The sequence below is a fragment of the Rhinopithecus bieti genome, unplaced genomic scaffold (genome assembly GCF_001698545.2).
Source record: "Rhinopithecus bieti isolate Rb0 unplaced genomic scaffold, ASM169854v2 scaffold_31548, whole genome shotgun sequence".
In the NCBI taxonomy this organism is placed as follows: domain Eukaryota; kingdom Metazoa; phylum Chordata; class Mammalia; order Primates; family Cercopithecidae; genus Rhinopithecus; species Rhinopithecus bieti.
The window spans coordinates 6,580,560-6,593,272 of NW_016814470.1; the positions used below are offsets into that span (position 1 = coordinate 6,580,560).

Genomic DNA, 12,713 nt, shown 5'->3' on the forward strand with positions numbered 1-12,713 from the left:
AGGATGGTCTCGATCTCCTGACCTCGTGATCCGCCCGTCTCGGCCTCCCAAAGTGCTGGGATTACAGGCTTGAGCCACCGCGCCCGGCCTTTATTTTATTTTTTTGAGATAGCGTCTTACTCTGTTGCCCAGGCTGGAGTGCAGTGGCGTGATCTTGGCTCACTGCAACCCCCACCTCCCGGGTTCAAGCTATTCTCCTGCCTCAGCTTCCCAAGTAGCTGGGACTATAGGCGTGTACCAGTACATCTGGCTAATTTTTGTATTTTTAGTAGAGACAGGGTTTCACCATGTTGCTCAGGCTGTTCTTGAACTCCTGACCTCAGGTGATCCACCAGCCTTGCCTCCCAAAGTGCTGGGATTACAGGCTGAGCCACCATGCCCACCCTAAAGATTTATTTTTGTAGGAACCTGGCTGATCAACTGATACTTCACTAGCAGTGTCAGTCCCATGTAGTCATTAGCAGTGTTAGTCACATCTAGTTAAAGAGTTACGTCTCTAATAAAGGAACTAGAAAGATCCAGTACAGGTCCAATAAAAGTAGAGATTTAGATAGGGCCAGAGATAGTGAGGTCTACCATATTTGGTTTCTCTAGTAGATTTATTGATTAGGAAACAGGAACATAAAATTTATATGACTTGCCCTTGATCATATGGCTTCTACTTAGAGACAAAGGAAGGTCCGGAGCTAAAGCTTTCTAACTCCTGGCTCTGCTCTTCCATTGCATTGCCTTCCCTTGGGTAAAGGAGTATTCTTACCTATTTATGTAAATAGAGACAGTGAAAAAAATCGATTTCCCTTGCTTGAGGTTCTTTATATAATCATTGTGTGCTATATGTTTGTCACTGGATAATTTGAGATTTTTCTCCTTTGTAGGTAAGATAGAATGTCAAAATACTTAAATTTTTCTATGTAGATGTTCAGTTTTAGATAAAAGTTTTTATGGGACATTTTCTTCAAGTAAATTCAAATGAATCTCAAGTAATTCCTTTGGCATTTTTTTTCAGAATTGCTTCAGATTGCTGGAATTAGCCCACATGGTAATGCTTTAGGAGCATCAATGCAGCAACAGGTAAATCAACAAATACCTCAGGAAAAACGAGGAGGTGAAGTATTGGATTCTTCTCATGATGACATAAAACTTGAAAAAAGTAATATTTTGCTGCTTGGACCAACTGGGTCAGGTAAATAACTTGCTGAGAAAATTTACTACTCATTTTAAAAATCAGAATGTAAATGATTCTATAACCTATATCTTGTGATTGAAGTATTATGACTCTTGAGAAGAAAATCTAAGGCCAGTTGTCTAGATATACTATCAGTATTCCTGCATAGAATACAAACTGAATTTGAGGCATTGGTGTTGCCCTTCAGACCAGTCCCTAACATCTTAACAGGAATAATAAAATAAAAAACAGCTATATCTAAAAAATAATAGACCAGATGTGGTGGCTCACACCTGTAATCCCAGCGTTTTGGGAGACAAAGGTAGGAGGATCACTTGAGACCAGGAGTTTGAGACCAGCCTGGGCAACATAGCAATACTCTATCTCTATAAAAAAATAAAGTATTAGCTGGGTGTGGTAGCACGTGCCTGTACTCCCAGGACTCGGGAGGCTGAGTCAGGAGGATCACTTAAGCTCAGGTGATTGAGGCTGGAGTGAGCCATGATCACAGGCTGCACTCCAGTCTGGGTGACAGCAAGACCCTGTCTCTAAAAAAAAAAAAATAGCAGAAGAAAATGTAGCAATTGACAACTTTTATTATATACTACTAAAATTTATTTTGCATTTTATTGAAAATTGTGTGCCAGTATATTTTTAGTAAACTTTTAGTTAATGTTTCTATTTGTAGGTAAAACTCTGCTGGCACAAACCCTAGCTAAATGCCTTGATGTCCCTTTTGCTATCTGTGACTGTACAACTTTGACTCAGGCTGGATATGTAGGCGAGGATATTGAATCTGTGATTGCCAAACTACTCCAAGATGCCAATTATAATGTGGAAAAAGCACAACAAGGTATGTTTTCAGCATGATCTGTCCTTAGATTTAGTATATTGGGGAATCAGTCTAATATTAAGAGACAATACAATTCTTGTTTTGAGTCAAGGACTGAAATTCTGTAATTATATAAAAGTACCTTTGTTACATAATTTCTAGCATACTGATTGAAGGGCCACATAGTTTGCTTTGCCTTATTGTCACTAAGCTGGCTAGTAGGGTTAAAAAACAAGCCAAATTACTATCCCATTAGATCCTTAATACTATCATTGCTTTTCTTAACTCCCCTCAAGACTTCTAATGCTTAGATTAAGATAGGACAGGGCAGGGGCAAGGGAGGACGGTACCAGATGACTCTAGAAACAGTGTAGCCTGTTGACCTACAGGATGTCATGGATGCTGTGTTGCTCCTTCATCTATCATCTGTTCTTGTTTACATGAAGAGCATGACAGCTTCCTGTTCAAATTTCTTTTAAGACAAGAATATAGATGGGAAAGAGTAAGCTAAAGTTTTACTAATACTAGCACTGCAGATACCTCCCGCTTCCATACTATAAAGAATTCGTATACATTAGTGGGGCAAATCACTGTTGTCAAGGAGATTTTGTTACCATACGTAAATGTTATTCTATAGAGCAGGTTACAAAGCAGTTGTACAAAATGATGGATGGGAGAAATAAAAGTGCATTTTTATAATGTCAAGCTATTGCATATGTTAAGTATGAAAGATCAAGTAACTTTGCTCTCTAGCTACCTAAGTCTTTTAAAGCTGAGGCAATCTTGTGTATATCTTTTCCATATTATAAATAGAATCCTCCTTAAATTATAGGAATTGTCTTTCTGGATGAAGTAGATAAGATTGGCAGTGTGCCAGGCATTCATCAGTTACGGGATGTAGGTGGAGAAGGCGTTCAGCAAGTAAGCAGTTGAATATTTTGTTCAAGCCCACTAAAAGGAAGGGAATACATCAACCTCCCAAAGATTGTACGTTTGGTTTCACATTCAATTAGATTCTGTTTTGTTTATTTCTTCCACCCCCAAACTCCACATATCATTTTGAAGTAGTTTAGATCCTAAAAGAAAGTTGCTGACAATTTTAATTGAAATGCAAATTCCTGTTAGGAAGTTTTAAAATTCTGAGGAACAGAAAAGAGATGAAATTTTAATCTTTGGATTTTTTTTTTTAATTCCTCAAAGGCCCAGTTAACACTTTCTAGAAGACTCTTTGACGAAAGTATATTCGTACACTAGACATGAGAGGAACTTGTACTATGCTTCTTTCCTTCCAGCTTAGTTAGAAATAGTATAAATTAATTAAAATCCAATGTTAATTCCTTTCAGGAACATAATTGAAGTCACAATGATCTATTGGGAACCTTGACCTTTTTAATGGTAACCAATTATGACATAAACATTAAAGAGTGAGGAAAATGTGTTTCACTTTTGACGAATTTAGAAAGGGTAAATCACACGCTTAGTGGCTGGAATTTTTTTTTATAGAAGCACCCTAGCGGGCCGGTTGGCTTCAAGCTGTAATCCCAGCACTTTGGAGGCCGGAGGTGGATCACCCGGAGTAGGGATCGAGACCATCCGCGACCACGGAGGGTGAAACCCCGTCTTACTAAAAATACGAAAAAATTAGGCCGGGCGAGCGGGTGGCGCCCTGTAGTCCCACTCAGGCCTATAGTCCGCATATCGGAGGCTGAGCATGAGATGGCGTGACCGGGAGGCGGAGCTTGCATAGCTGGATCGGCACTGCACTCCAGCTGGGTGACAGAGCGAGACTCTGTTCAAAAAAAGCATCTCCAAATATAGGTAGTCTCAAAGTTTAATACTATAAGTGGAATAGAATTATAATTTATATGAAAGACATATCTTCAACTGTTTTCTAATTTTGAATGTTCCCACCGTGTTTGAACACCATTTTATACGGTCATAATTCTGTGTTTATGTCAGAATTACATCTTTACTATCAAAAACAACCTGTGAGGTTGACTGTTTTCCTGAATTACAATGCATCAAGTTCTGTAACCATTTCAAATAAATGTATTATTAATATGATAAATGCATTAGATTTTCTTGTTAGTTATAGAAATGTGGGAGTTTCATTAGTTACGTTCATTGATCATAATCACATACTGTTTTCCCCATTGAATCCCATTGTCTAAAGTGTAATAAATAATGCACTTGATATGGTGATGCTATAAATCATTTGTTTTTTATTTAGGGCTTATTAAAGCTACTAGAAGGCACAATAGTCAATGTTCCAGAAAAGAATTCCCGAAAGCTCCGTGGAGAAACAGTACAAGTTGATACAACAAACATCCTGTTTGTTGCATCTGGTGCTTTCAATGGTTTAGACAGAATCATCAGCAGGAGGAAAAATGAAAAGGTAAGTTTTTCTGAGGGGTTACTAGAAGGATAGAGAGCATTTAAAGGATGTACACTCAGTTTCCATTCTCATATCTGCGTGCTACCAGTCATAGTTTTAATTATAAGAGTTGAGTTTTCTTAGAGCATATCAGAAATACACAGGGAAGGGTGCGGTGACTCACGCCTGTAATCCCAGTTCTTTGGGAGGCCAAGGCGGGCAGATTGCCTGAGCTCAGGAGTTCAAGACCAGCCCGACCAACATGAAACCCTGTCTCTACTAAAGATACAAAAAATTAGCCTGTAGTGGGCACCTGTAATCCCAGCTACTCGGGAGGCTGAGGCAGGAGAATCACTTGAACCTGGGAGGTGGAGGTTGCAGTGAGCCGAGATCACGCCACTGCACTCCAGCCTGGGCGATAGAGGGAGACTCCATCTCAAAAAAAAAAAAACAAAAGTATACAGTAAGTCCTCACTTAACGTCATCCCATAGGTTCTTGGAAACTGCAACTTTAAGCGAAATGACATGTAACAAGACTAATTTTTCCTCATCAATTTCATAAGGAAATTATGTTGAACAAAATGACATTATTGGAGGACATGTTGTATGTTGTTTCGTTTAAAGTTGCAGTTTCCAAGAACCTATCAACGATGTTAAGTGAGGACTTAGTGTATTTCTTTTTTAAAACTTTAGAGTAGGCTGGGCGCGGTGGCTCACACCTATCATCCTAGCACTTTGGGAGGCCGAGGTGGGTGGATCATGAGGTCAGGAGATCGAGACCATCCTGGCTAATATGGTGAAACCCTGTCTCCACTAAAAATGCAAATATTAGCCGGGTGTGGTGGTAGGCGCCTGTAATCCCAGCTACTCTGGAGGCTGAGGCAGGGGAGTCACTTGAACCCAGGAGGCGGAGGTTGCAGTGAGCTGAGATTGTGCCACTGAGCCACTGCACTCTAGCCTGGGTGACAGAGCAAGACTCTGTTTCAAAAACTAAAAAACAACTTCAGAGTAGTAAATTGAAAGATTTCTAAATATCATCTATATATGGACTTTGCTTTTTTTTTTTTTGGAGATGGAATCTAGCTTGTCACCAGGTTGGAGTGCAGTGGTGCGATCTCGGCTCACTGCAACCTCCGTCTGCTGGGTTCAAGCAATTCTTGTGTCTCTGCCTTGTGAGTAGCTAGGATTACAGGCACGCACCACCACACCCAGCTAATTTTTGTATTTTTAGTAGAGACGAGGTTTCACCATGTTGGCAAGGATGGTGTTGATCTCCTGACCTCGTGATCCACCCACCTCGGCCTCCCAAAATTCTAGGATTACAGGCATGAGCCACCACACCTAGCCTGTATGGGCATTTTAAAAGTGTAACCTGATGAGTTCAACTTAATATTTTATCTGGGGAGTTCATTATTGAAGGTCGTTGCTGCATCAGTACAATTTCTATTCATTCCCCCTGCCCAATTCACTGGTGCCCAGTAAAGTTTATCTCCATTGCCCTTGCTCATAGAGTTTACCATAGATCATTGCTGACGTTCACCAGTGGAGGGGAGCATTTTGGCAGATATGGGAAGGATTATGATTCCACCTAGTGTTATAGGTGTTTCTTCTTACAACCCCTGCTTTTAATTGGGACTGGGACTTGTTTCTTTTTTTTTTTTTTGAGACGGAGTCTCGCTCTGTCACCCAGGCTGGAGTGCAGTGGCCGGATCTCAGCTCACTGCAAGCTCCGCCTCCCGGGTTCACGCCGTTCTCCTGCCTCAGCCTCCCGAGTAGTTGGGACTACAGGCGCCGCCACCTCGCCCGGCTAGTTTTTTGTATTTTAGTAGAGACGGGGTTTCATCATGTTAGCCAGGATGGTCTCGATCTCCTGACCTCGTGATCCGCCCGTCTCGGCCTCCCAAAGTGCTGGGATTACAGGCTTGAGCCACCGCGCCCGGCAAGACTGGGACTTGTTTCTTCATATCCTCATGATACATGCCCAGTACTTATTTTTTGATTGAGTACAACAAAATGTAATGTCAGCATAGTGACAGGAAGCCCAGAAAACACCTGTATTTTCCATGGTGTTGTAGTTTGCATAATAGCACAAGTGATCACTTTTATATTACATAACATTCTGTTTGAAATCTTCATGTTATAGATCAGCTGTGTGCTATATTGCTTGCTGTAAGTCTTCTTGGCCTTGAATGTACTAGTTTAAGTAATAGGTTAGTAGTAGTAAAAAATAATAATCATAATCATAATGCAGCTAATGGTGTGGTTGTCCATGGTAGTTCCTTTGCCTAGCCTAGGTGAGGAAACACTTTTAAAAATACTAACCGTGCCACGTAATTACTGTTAGTCCTCAGTACCAGGCCTTTTTCAGCATGGATATGGTTAGATTTTATTTTTCTGCTAATTTATGCAAAATTTCAATAGCAGCCAAAACATAGTATGAAAATTTGTTTTTTGTGTCATTGAAATACTGCATAAATCAGCCTAACAAATTAGAAAGAAGAAATTATTTCTTTGGGGGTTTGTGTGTGAGAGAGAGAACTTTGTATTTGAAACTCTGTAACTAAAAGCAAAGACCATATTCTAAAATTTATTTATAATTAGTATTTCATACTTCCAAAAAGGATTTGAAGCTAGAAACAGTAGGACAGAAGGTTTGAAAGTAATGTCAGAAAAAGAATCAGAAGTACACAGAAGAAAGGTTTAAGTTGTAATTCTGATTTGTTGAGAATTAGGTCACTCCATTTAGCTGTGAACTTTATTAATGAAAATTAGGGGAGCAATCATAGGCTCTAGTTCTTATTACTTTGACTGAAGCAAGCTCTATATATGCCTTCCATATGCTCTAGTTCTTATTACCTGGCCCCACCTCCTAATAATACACAGGATTTCAACATACAAATTTGGGGACACTTAAATATTCAGTCCATTGCAGACAGAGTTTTTGAGACAGAGTCTTGCTCTGTCGCCCAGGCTGGAGTGCAGTGGTGTGATCTCAGCTCATTGCAACCTCCACGATTCTGAGGTTCAAGCAATCCTCCTGCCTCGGCCTCCTGAGCAGCCGGGATTATAAGTGAACACCACCATGCCCAGCTACTTTTTGTATTTTTAGTAGAGACACGGTTTCACCATGTTGGCCAGGCTGGTCTCAAGCTCCTGACCTCAACTGATTAGCCTGCCTCAGCCTCCCAAAGTGCTGAGATTATAGGCATGAGCCACCGTGTCCAGCCTGCAAACAGATTTTTAGCTTAGGCTATGTTTGCACATATCATGTACTTCTCTTGTTCTTTTGACAAAAGCTGTATGACATGACAAAATTAAGCTTTCTGAGAATTGCCTGGAGTACAGTTCGTTTATGTTGACTGAAACAAAATCTATATGCCTTTATATACCCAACCTTGTTCAGCAAAGTTAGCATTCATTTTATTTTTTATGTTTTTGAGGATTCTAGCTTTGCAAGTTAGCATTCTTGTTTGATGTCATTCTTACATTTTTTGGTAAAATCTAAATTATTCTAACTATATATGCAGACTAAATCATGATTTTAGAAGAATCATGATTTAGCAGTGACTTAAGACACTTAACAGATAATTTTCTCATTAGGCTGCTTGTACCTCCATATTTATAGTTTTTATATCTTTTGGAAACCACACTCATCTAGAAGTCTTGAATAAACCCTGCAACCTTATTTTCTGAGTTCTGAGGGACTCCCTTTGTAGTTATTGTATGCTTTTATTAGAATTCATTCTTTGAGGGTTGGTTATTACATAGCAGTTAGGTTCTCAATTCTGAAGGCAGACAGGACAGACCTGAGTTCAGATTCTGGCTTTGCCACTTACAGCAATAAGATTTCGGTCAAGATATTTAACCTCTCAGCCTGTTTTTTTTCCTTTGTAAAATGTAAATGATAATAAAACCTTCTTCATAGAGTTGTTACAAAGATCATATGAAATATGTATGAAAAGTACTTAATACACTATCATTTGATTCTACTATTTATAATATGCATCGTTTCTTTGGCAGTATCTTGGATTTGGAACACCATCTAATCTGGGAAAAGGCAGAAGGGCTGCAGCTGCTGCAGACCTTGCTAATCGAAGTGGGGAATCAAATACTCACCAAGACATTGAAGAAAAAGATCGGTTATTGCGTCATGTGGAAGCCAGAGATCTGATTGAGTTTGGCATGATTCCTGAGTTTGTGGGACGGTTGCCTGTGGTGGTTCCATTGCATAGCCTAGATGAGAAAACACTTGTACAAATACTAACTGAGCCACGAAATGCTGTTATTCCTCAGTACCAGGCCTTATTCAGCATGGATAAGGTTAGATTTTTATTTTTTGTACTTAGTTATTTTCTTGCTATTGAAATTCTACATAAATTAACCTAACAACAAAAACAAATTCTGCTCATCTAGAATACCAGCCTATTCCTTACTAAATATGGATCTAGGAATCAAGGAAGGCATATTGTATTATGTTAGAGTTTAGGAGTTGTTTTTATTTCTTCTGAATTAAAACCATCATTATAGCCTAAAGCCCAAGAAAAATAATGCCATTAGCCTACCTCAATATCTCTAACCCAGACATACAGGATTGTCCTTTCAGTCTTGATATTCTAAATGCTTTTGTTGTGACATACTATGTGTATTTTTATATTCTTTTGCCAAAATAGAGTTTTATTAATCCCACATATACGTCTCTGTAGCAAACACCTAGCCCACATACTCAATTGGATAACAAACGGTTTGGGTTTTGTGAACTTTGTGTCTCTAAATATCAGTCTCCTCTTCTCTATTGCCACTGCCTCAAGTCAAGCCCCTTTGTTATTATTCACCTTGACTCATGCATTTAATTCCTAATTGATCTGCCTGTCTCATGTCTGTCTGTGACTACCACCACCAAAATATCAGTATCTTCCTCTTTACTTCTAGAATGGATCATTGAGCACAGTGCCCAACAAATAGATATTAAGTTCTTAAATATTCATTGAATGATTAAAGACAAGGCTAATGTTTTTACTCCCTTGCTTAAAATCCTCCAGTGGTTCCTTAGTCTTATTTAGATGCCTCCCCCTTTGCTGCTCCCTTAGCTCCATGTGCATACACTGGACTATAAATGCTAGTTTGCCAATCTGTCATCTGTCATCACACAATAGACTGTAAGTTGCTTGGCAAAGATGATGTTTATTCATCATTAAATCCCTAGTATGTAACACAGAGGTTTGGTAAATGTTGAAAAAAATCCTAGGGAGTATGTTAATCTAGAAAACATCTTCAAGCTTCAGAACAAACTTGCAATTCATAATAACTGATACTGTCATGGGTTAGTTGATAGAAACAAGTACTTCTTGAAGGCAGGGTTCCAAAACACCATGAATTGTGCCCCTCACTTAATGGTACATTTTCTGGAGGTAAAAATTAACAATAAAAGTTATAATTTATTTTTAATGTATTTGTAGTGTGAACTGAATGTTACTGAGGATGCTTTGAAAGCTATAGCCAGATTGGCACTAGAACGAAAAACAGGTGCACGAGGCCTTCGGTCCATAATGGTGAGTTGGCATTATTTTCTGAAAACAATTATTTCTTGGTCTGAGTTTTGAGTATATTAAGCTTCCTTGTTTTCTTTTGGAAAACAGATACATTTTCTTTTGGAAAATCTATCTCTCTCTCTCTCTCTCTCTCTCTCTCTCTCTATATATATATATATATATAGAGAGAGAGAGAGAGAGAGAGAGAGAGAGAGAGAGAGAGAGTCTCAAAGGAGTGCAGTGGTACGATCTTGGCTCGCTGCAATCTCCACCTCCCAGGCTGAGACTCAAGCAGTCTTCCCACCTTACCCTCCCAAGTAGCTGGGACTATAGGCAAGAACCACCACACCTGGCTAATTTTTGTATTTTTAGTGGAGATGGGGTTTCACCATGTTGGCCAGTCTGGTCTTGAACTCCTGACCTCAGGTGATCTGCCTGCCTCAGCCTCCCAAAGTGCTGTGATTACAGGCGTGAGCCACCACACCTGGCCTGAAATTTTTTTTTTTAATCACAGTAGATTATATTTTGCTTTTTCTCAAAAAAGAACTTCAAGGTGTTTGCAATAAAGGACATGGACATAATATAATTAATGAAACAAAAAATCGGGATTGGGCCTGGTAACTCACATCTATAAATCCCAACACTTTGGGAGGCCGAGGCAGAAGGACTGCTTGAGCCCAGGAGGTTGAGACCAGCCTGGGCAACATAGACCCTCATCTCTCAAAAAAAAAAAATTAAAACAAGAGGCCGGGCATGGTGGCTCATGCCCATAATCCTAGCACTTTGGGAGGTTGAGGCGGGCGGATTGCCTGAGCTCAGGAGTTCAAGACCAGCCTGGGCAACATGGCGAAACCCCATCTCTACTGAAAATACAAAAAAGCCAAATGTGGTGGTTTATGCCTGTAATCCCAGCTATAATCACAAATATATATACATGTATATATATTTGTTTTGTTTCTTTTTCTTTGAGTGAATGGATTCCAGTTTGTGATTTATAGAATAAAAGCACTTGTGTGTAATCAGTTTTCAATGTGATTCATTACTTTTTATTTATTTAGGAAAAGCTGTTACTAGAACCAATGTTTGAAGTCCCTAATTCTGATATCGTATGTGTGGAGGTTGACAAAGAAGTAGTAGAAGGAAAAAAGGAACCAGGATACATCCGGTAAAGTGCATTTTCAAGCCAGAACAGATACAAAATTTAAGATCAGGCTGGGCGCGGTGGCTCAAGCCTGTAATCCCAGCACTTTGGGAGGCCGAGACGGGCGGATCACGAGGTCAGGAGATCGAGACCGTCCTGGCTAACATGGTGAAACTCCGTCTCTACTAAAAAATACAAAACCCAGCCGGGCGAGGTGGCGGGCGCCTGTAGTCCCAGCTACTCGGGAGGCTGAGGCAGGAGAATGGCGTAAACCCGGGAGGTGGAGCTTGCAGTGAGCTGAGATCCAGCCACTGCACTCCAGCCCGGGAGACAGAGCGAGACTCCGTCTCCAAAAAAAAAAAAAAAAAAATTTAAGATCAGCTCCTCATTGCTATGTTTATGGGTTTGTCATTTTAAAATTATATAAAAATTGTTATATTGTGTATTTGTAAGGGAAGCAGTAATCTCAGGTTTTCTGTAGAAAAATCTAATTTGGGTATTATAAAATAATAGTATTTTATGAGTTTTTGAAAGTTGATCTTCAGGCCAGGTGTGGTGGCTCACGCCTGTAATCCCAGCACTTCGGGAGGTGGAGGCGGGCGGATCATGAGGTCAAGAAATAGAGACCATCCTGGCCAACATGGTAAAACTGTGTCTCTGCTAAAAATACAAAAATCAGCTGGGTGTGGTGGTGGATGTCTGTAGTCCCAGCTACTTGGGAGGCTGAGGCAGGAGAATCACTTGAACCTGGGAGGCAGAGGTTGCAATGAGCCAAAATCGCACCACTGCACTCCAGCCTGGGCGAAGAGTGAGACTCGGTCTCAAAAAATATATAAAAAAAGGCAATGGGCTGGATTTGGCTAGCAAGCTACAGTTTCCTAACCCCTGATTTATTCAATAAATGTTTACTATACAATGTTTGACATTGTTACCTACACAAAAACTAGGTTTCTGTTTAACTCAATCATAAGGTATGTTATGTTTTATGTTTGCTTATGTTCCAAGATAACTTTAGAGGCAGTTGATTTGTTTTGAACAACCTTAGTTATCCAGAGAGATGTAATCTCTTATTTTTATTGTTTAATGATGTTGACATGTGGCTTTTAAAGGAATTGTGGTGATCTGAATTACCATTTTTACTAGTTTAAGACAAGATGGATTTGGTCAGAAGTAGATTCTTTACCATATACATATGCTAAATTCAAGCATTTGAGTTGAAATAACAGATGATGCTTTCTTGGCCGGGCGCGGTGGCTCAAGCCTGTAATCCCAGCACCTTGGGAGGCCGAGACGGGCGGATCACGAGGTCAGCAGATGGAGACCATCCTGGCTAACACGGTGAAACCCCGTTTCTACTAAAAAATACAAAAAAACTAGCCGGGCGAGATGGCGGGCGCCTATAGTCCCAGCTACTCGGGAGGCTGAGGCAGGAGAATGGCGGGAACCCGGGAGGCGGAGCTTGCAGTGAGCTGAGATCCGGCCACTGCACTCCAGCCCGGGCGACAGAGCGAGACTCCGTCTCAAAAAAAAAACAGATGATGCTTTCTTGGAGAAAAGGATTTTTTAAGCCTTCACAATTGAAGCCATGTTTTCCTTTTTTTTTCAGTAATAAATTTGTCAGGAAAAATGTTGGGAAGTTTATTTACTTGGTTGTATAGTCTGTTTCCCATATT

At 40.1% G+C, this 12,713-nt stretch overlaps 1 protein-coding gene across 2 annotated transcripts in view; it reads left to right on the top strand.

Annotated features, from left to right (window-relative positions):
- Positions 1–11,168, top strand: part of CLPX (caseinolytic mitochondrial matrix peptidase chaperone subunit X) — a 42,723-nt gene extending 31,555 nt beyond the window's left edge. For both annotated transcript variants that reach the window (XM_017851176.1, XM_017851177.1), the window contains 7 exons: positions 1,007–1,183; positions 1,854–2,018; positions 2,830–2,918; positions 4,228–4,392; positions 8,392–8,691; positions 9,828–9,920; positions 10,958–11,168. In XM_017851176.1, coding sequence (XP_017706665.1) covers positions 1,007–1,183; positions 1,854–2,018; positions 2,830–2,918; positions 4,228–4,392; positions 8,392–8,691; positions 9,828–9,920; positions 10,958–11,068 — 1,100 coding nt within the window. In that variant the 3' untranslated portion in view covers positions 11,069–11,168. The remainder of the gene's footprint in view (positions 1–1,006; positions 1,184–1,853; positions 2,019–2,829; positions 2,919–4,227; positions 4,393–8,391; positions 8,692–9,827; positions 9,921–10,957) is intronic.
- Positions 11,169–12,713: the final 1,545 nt, after the last annotated feature.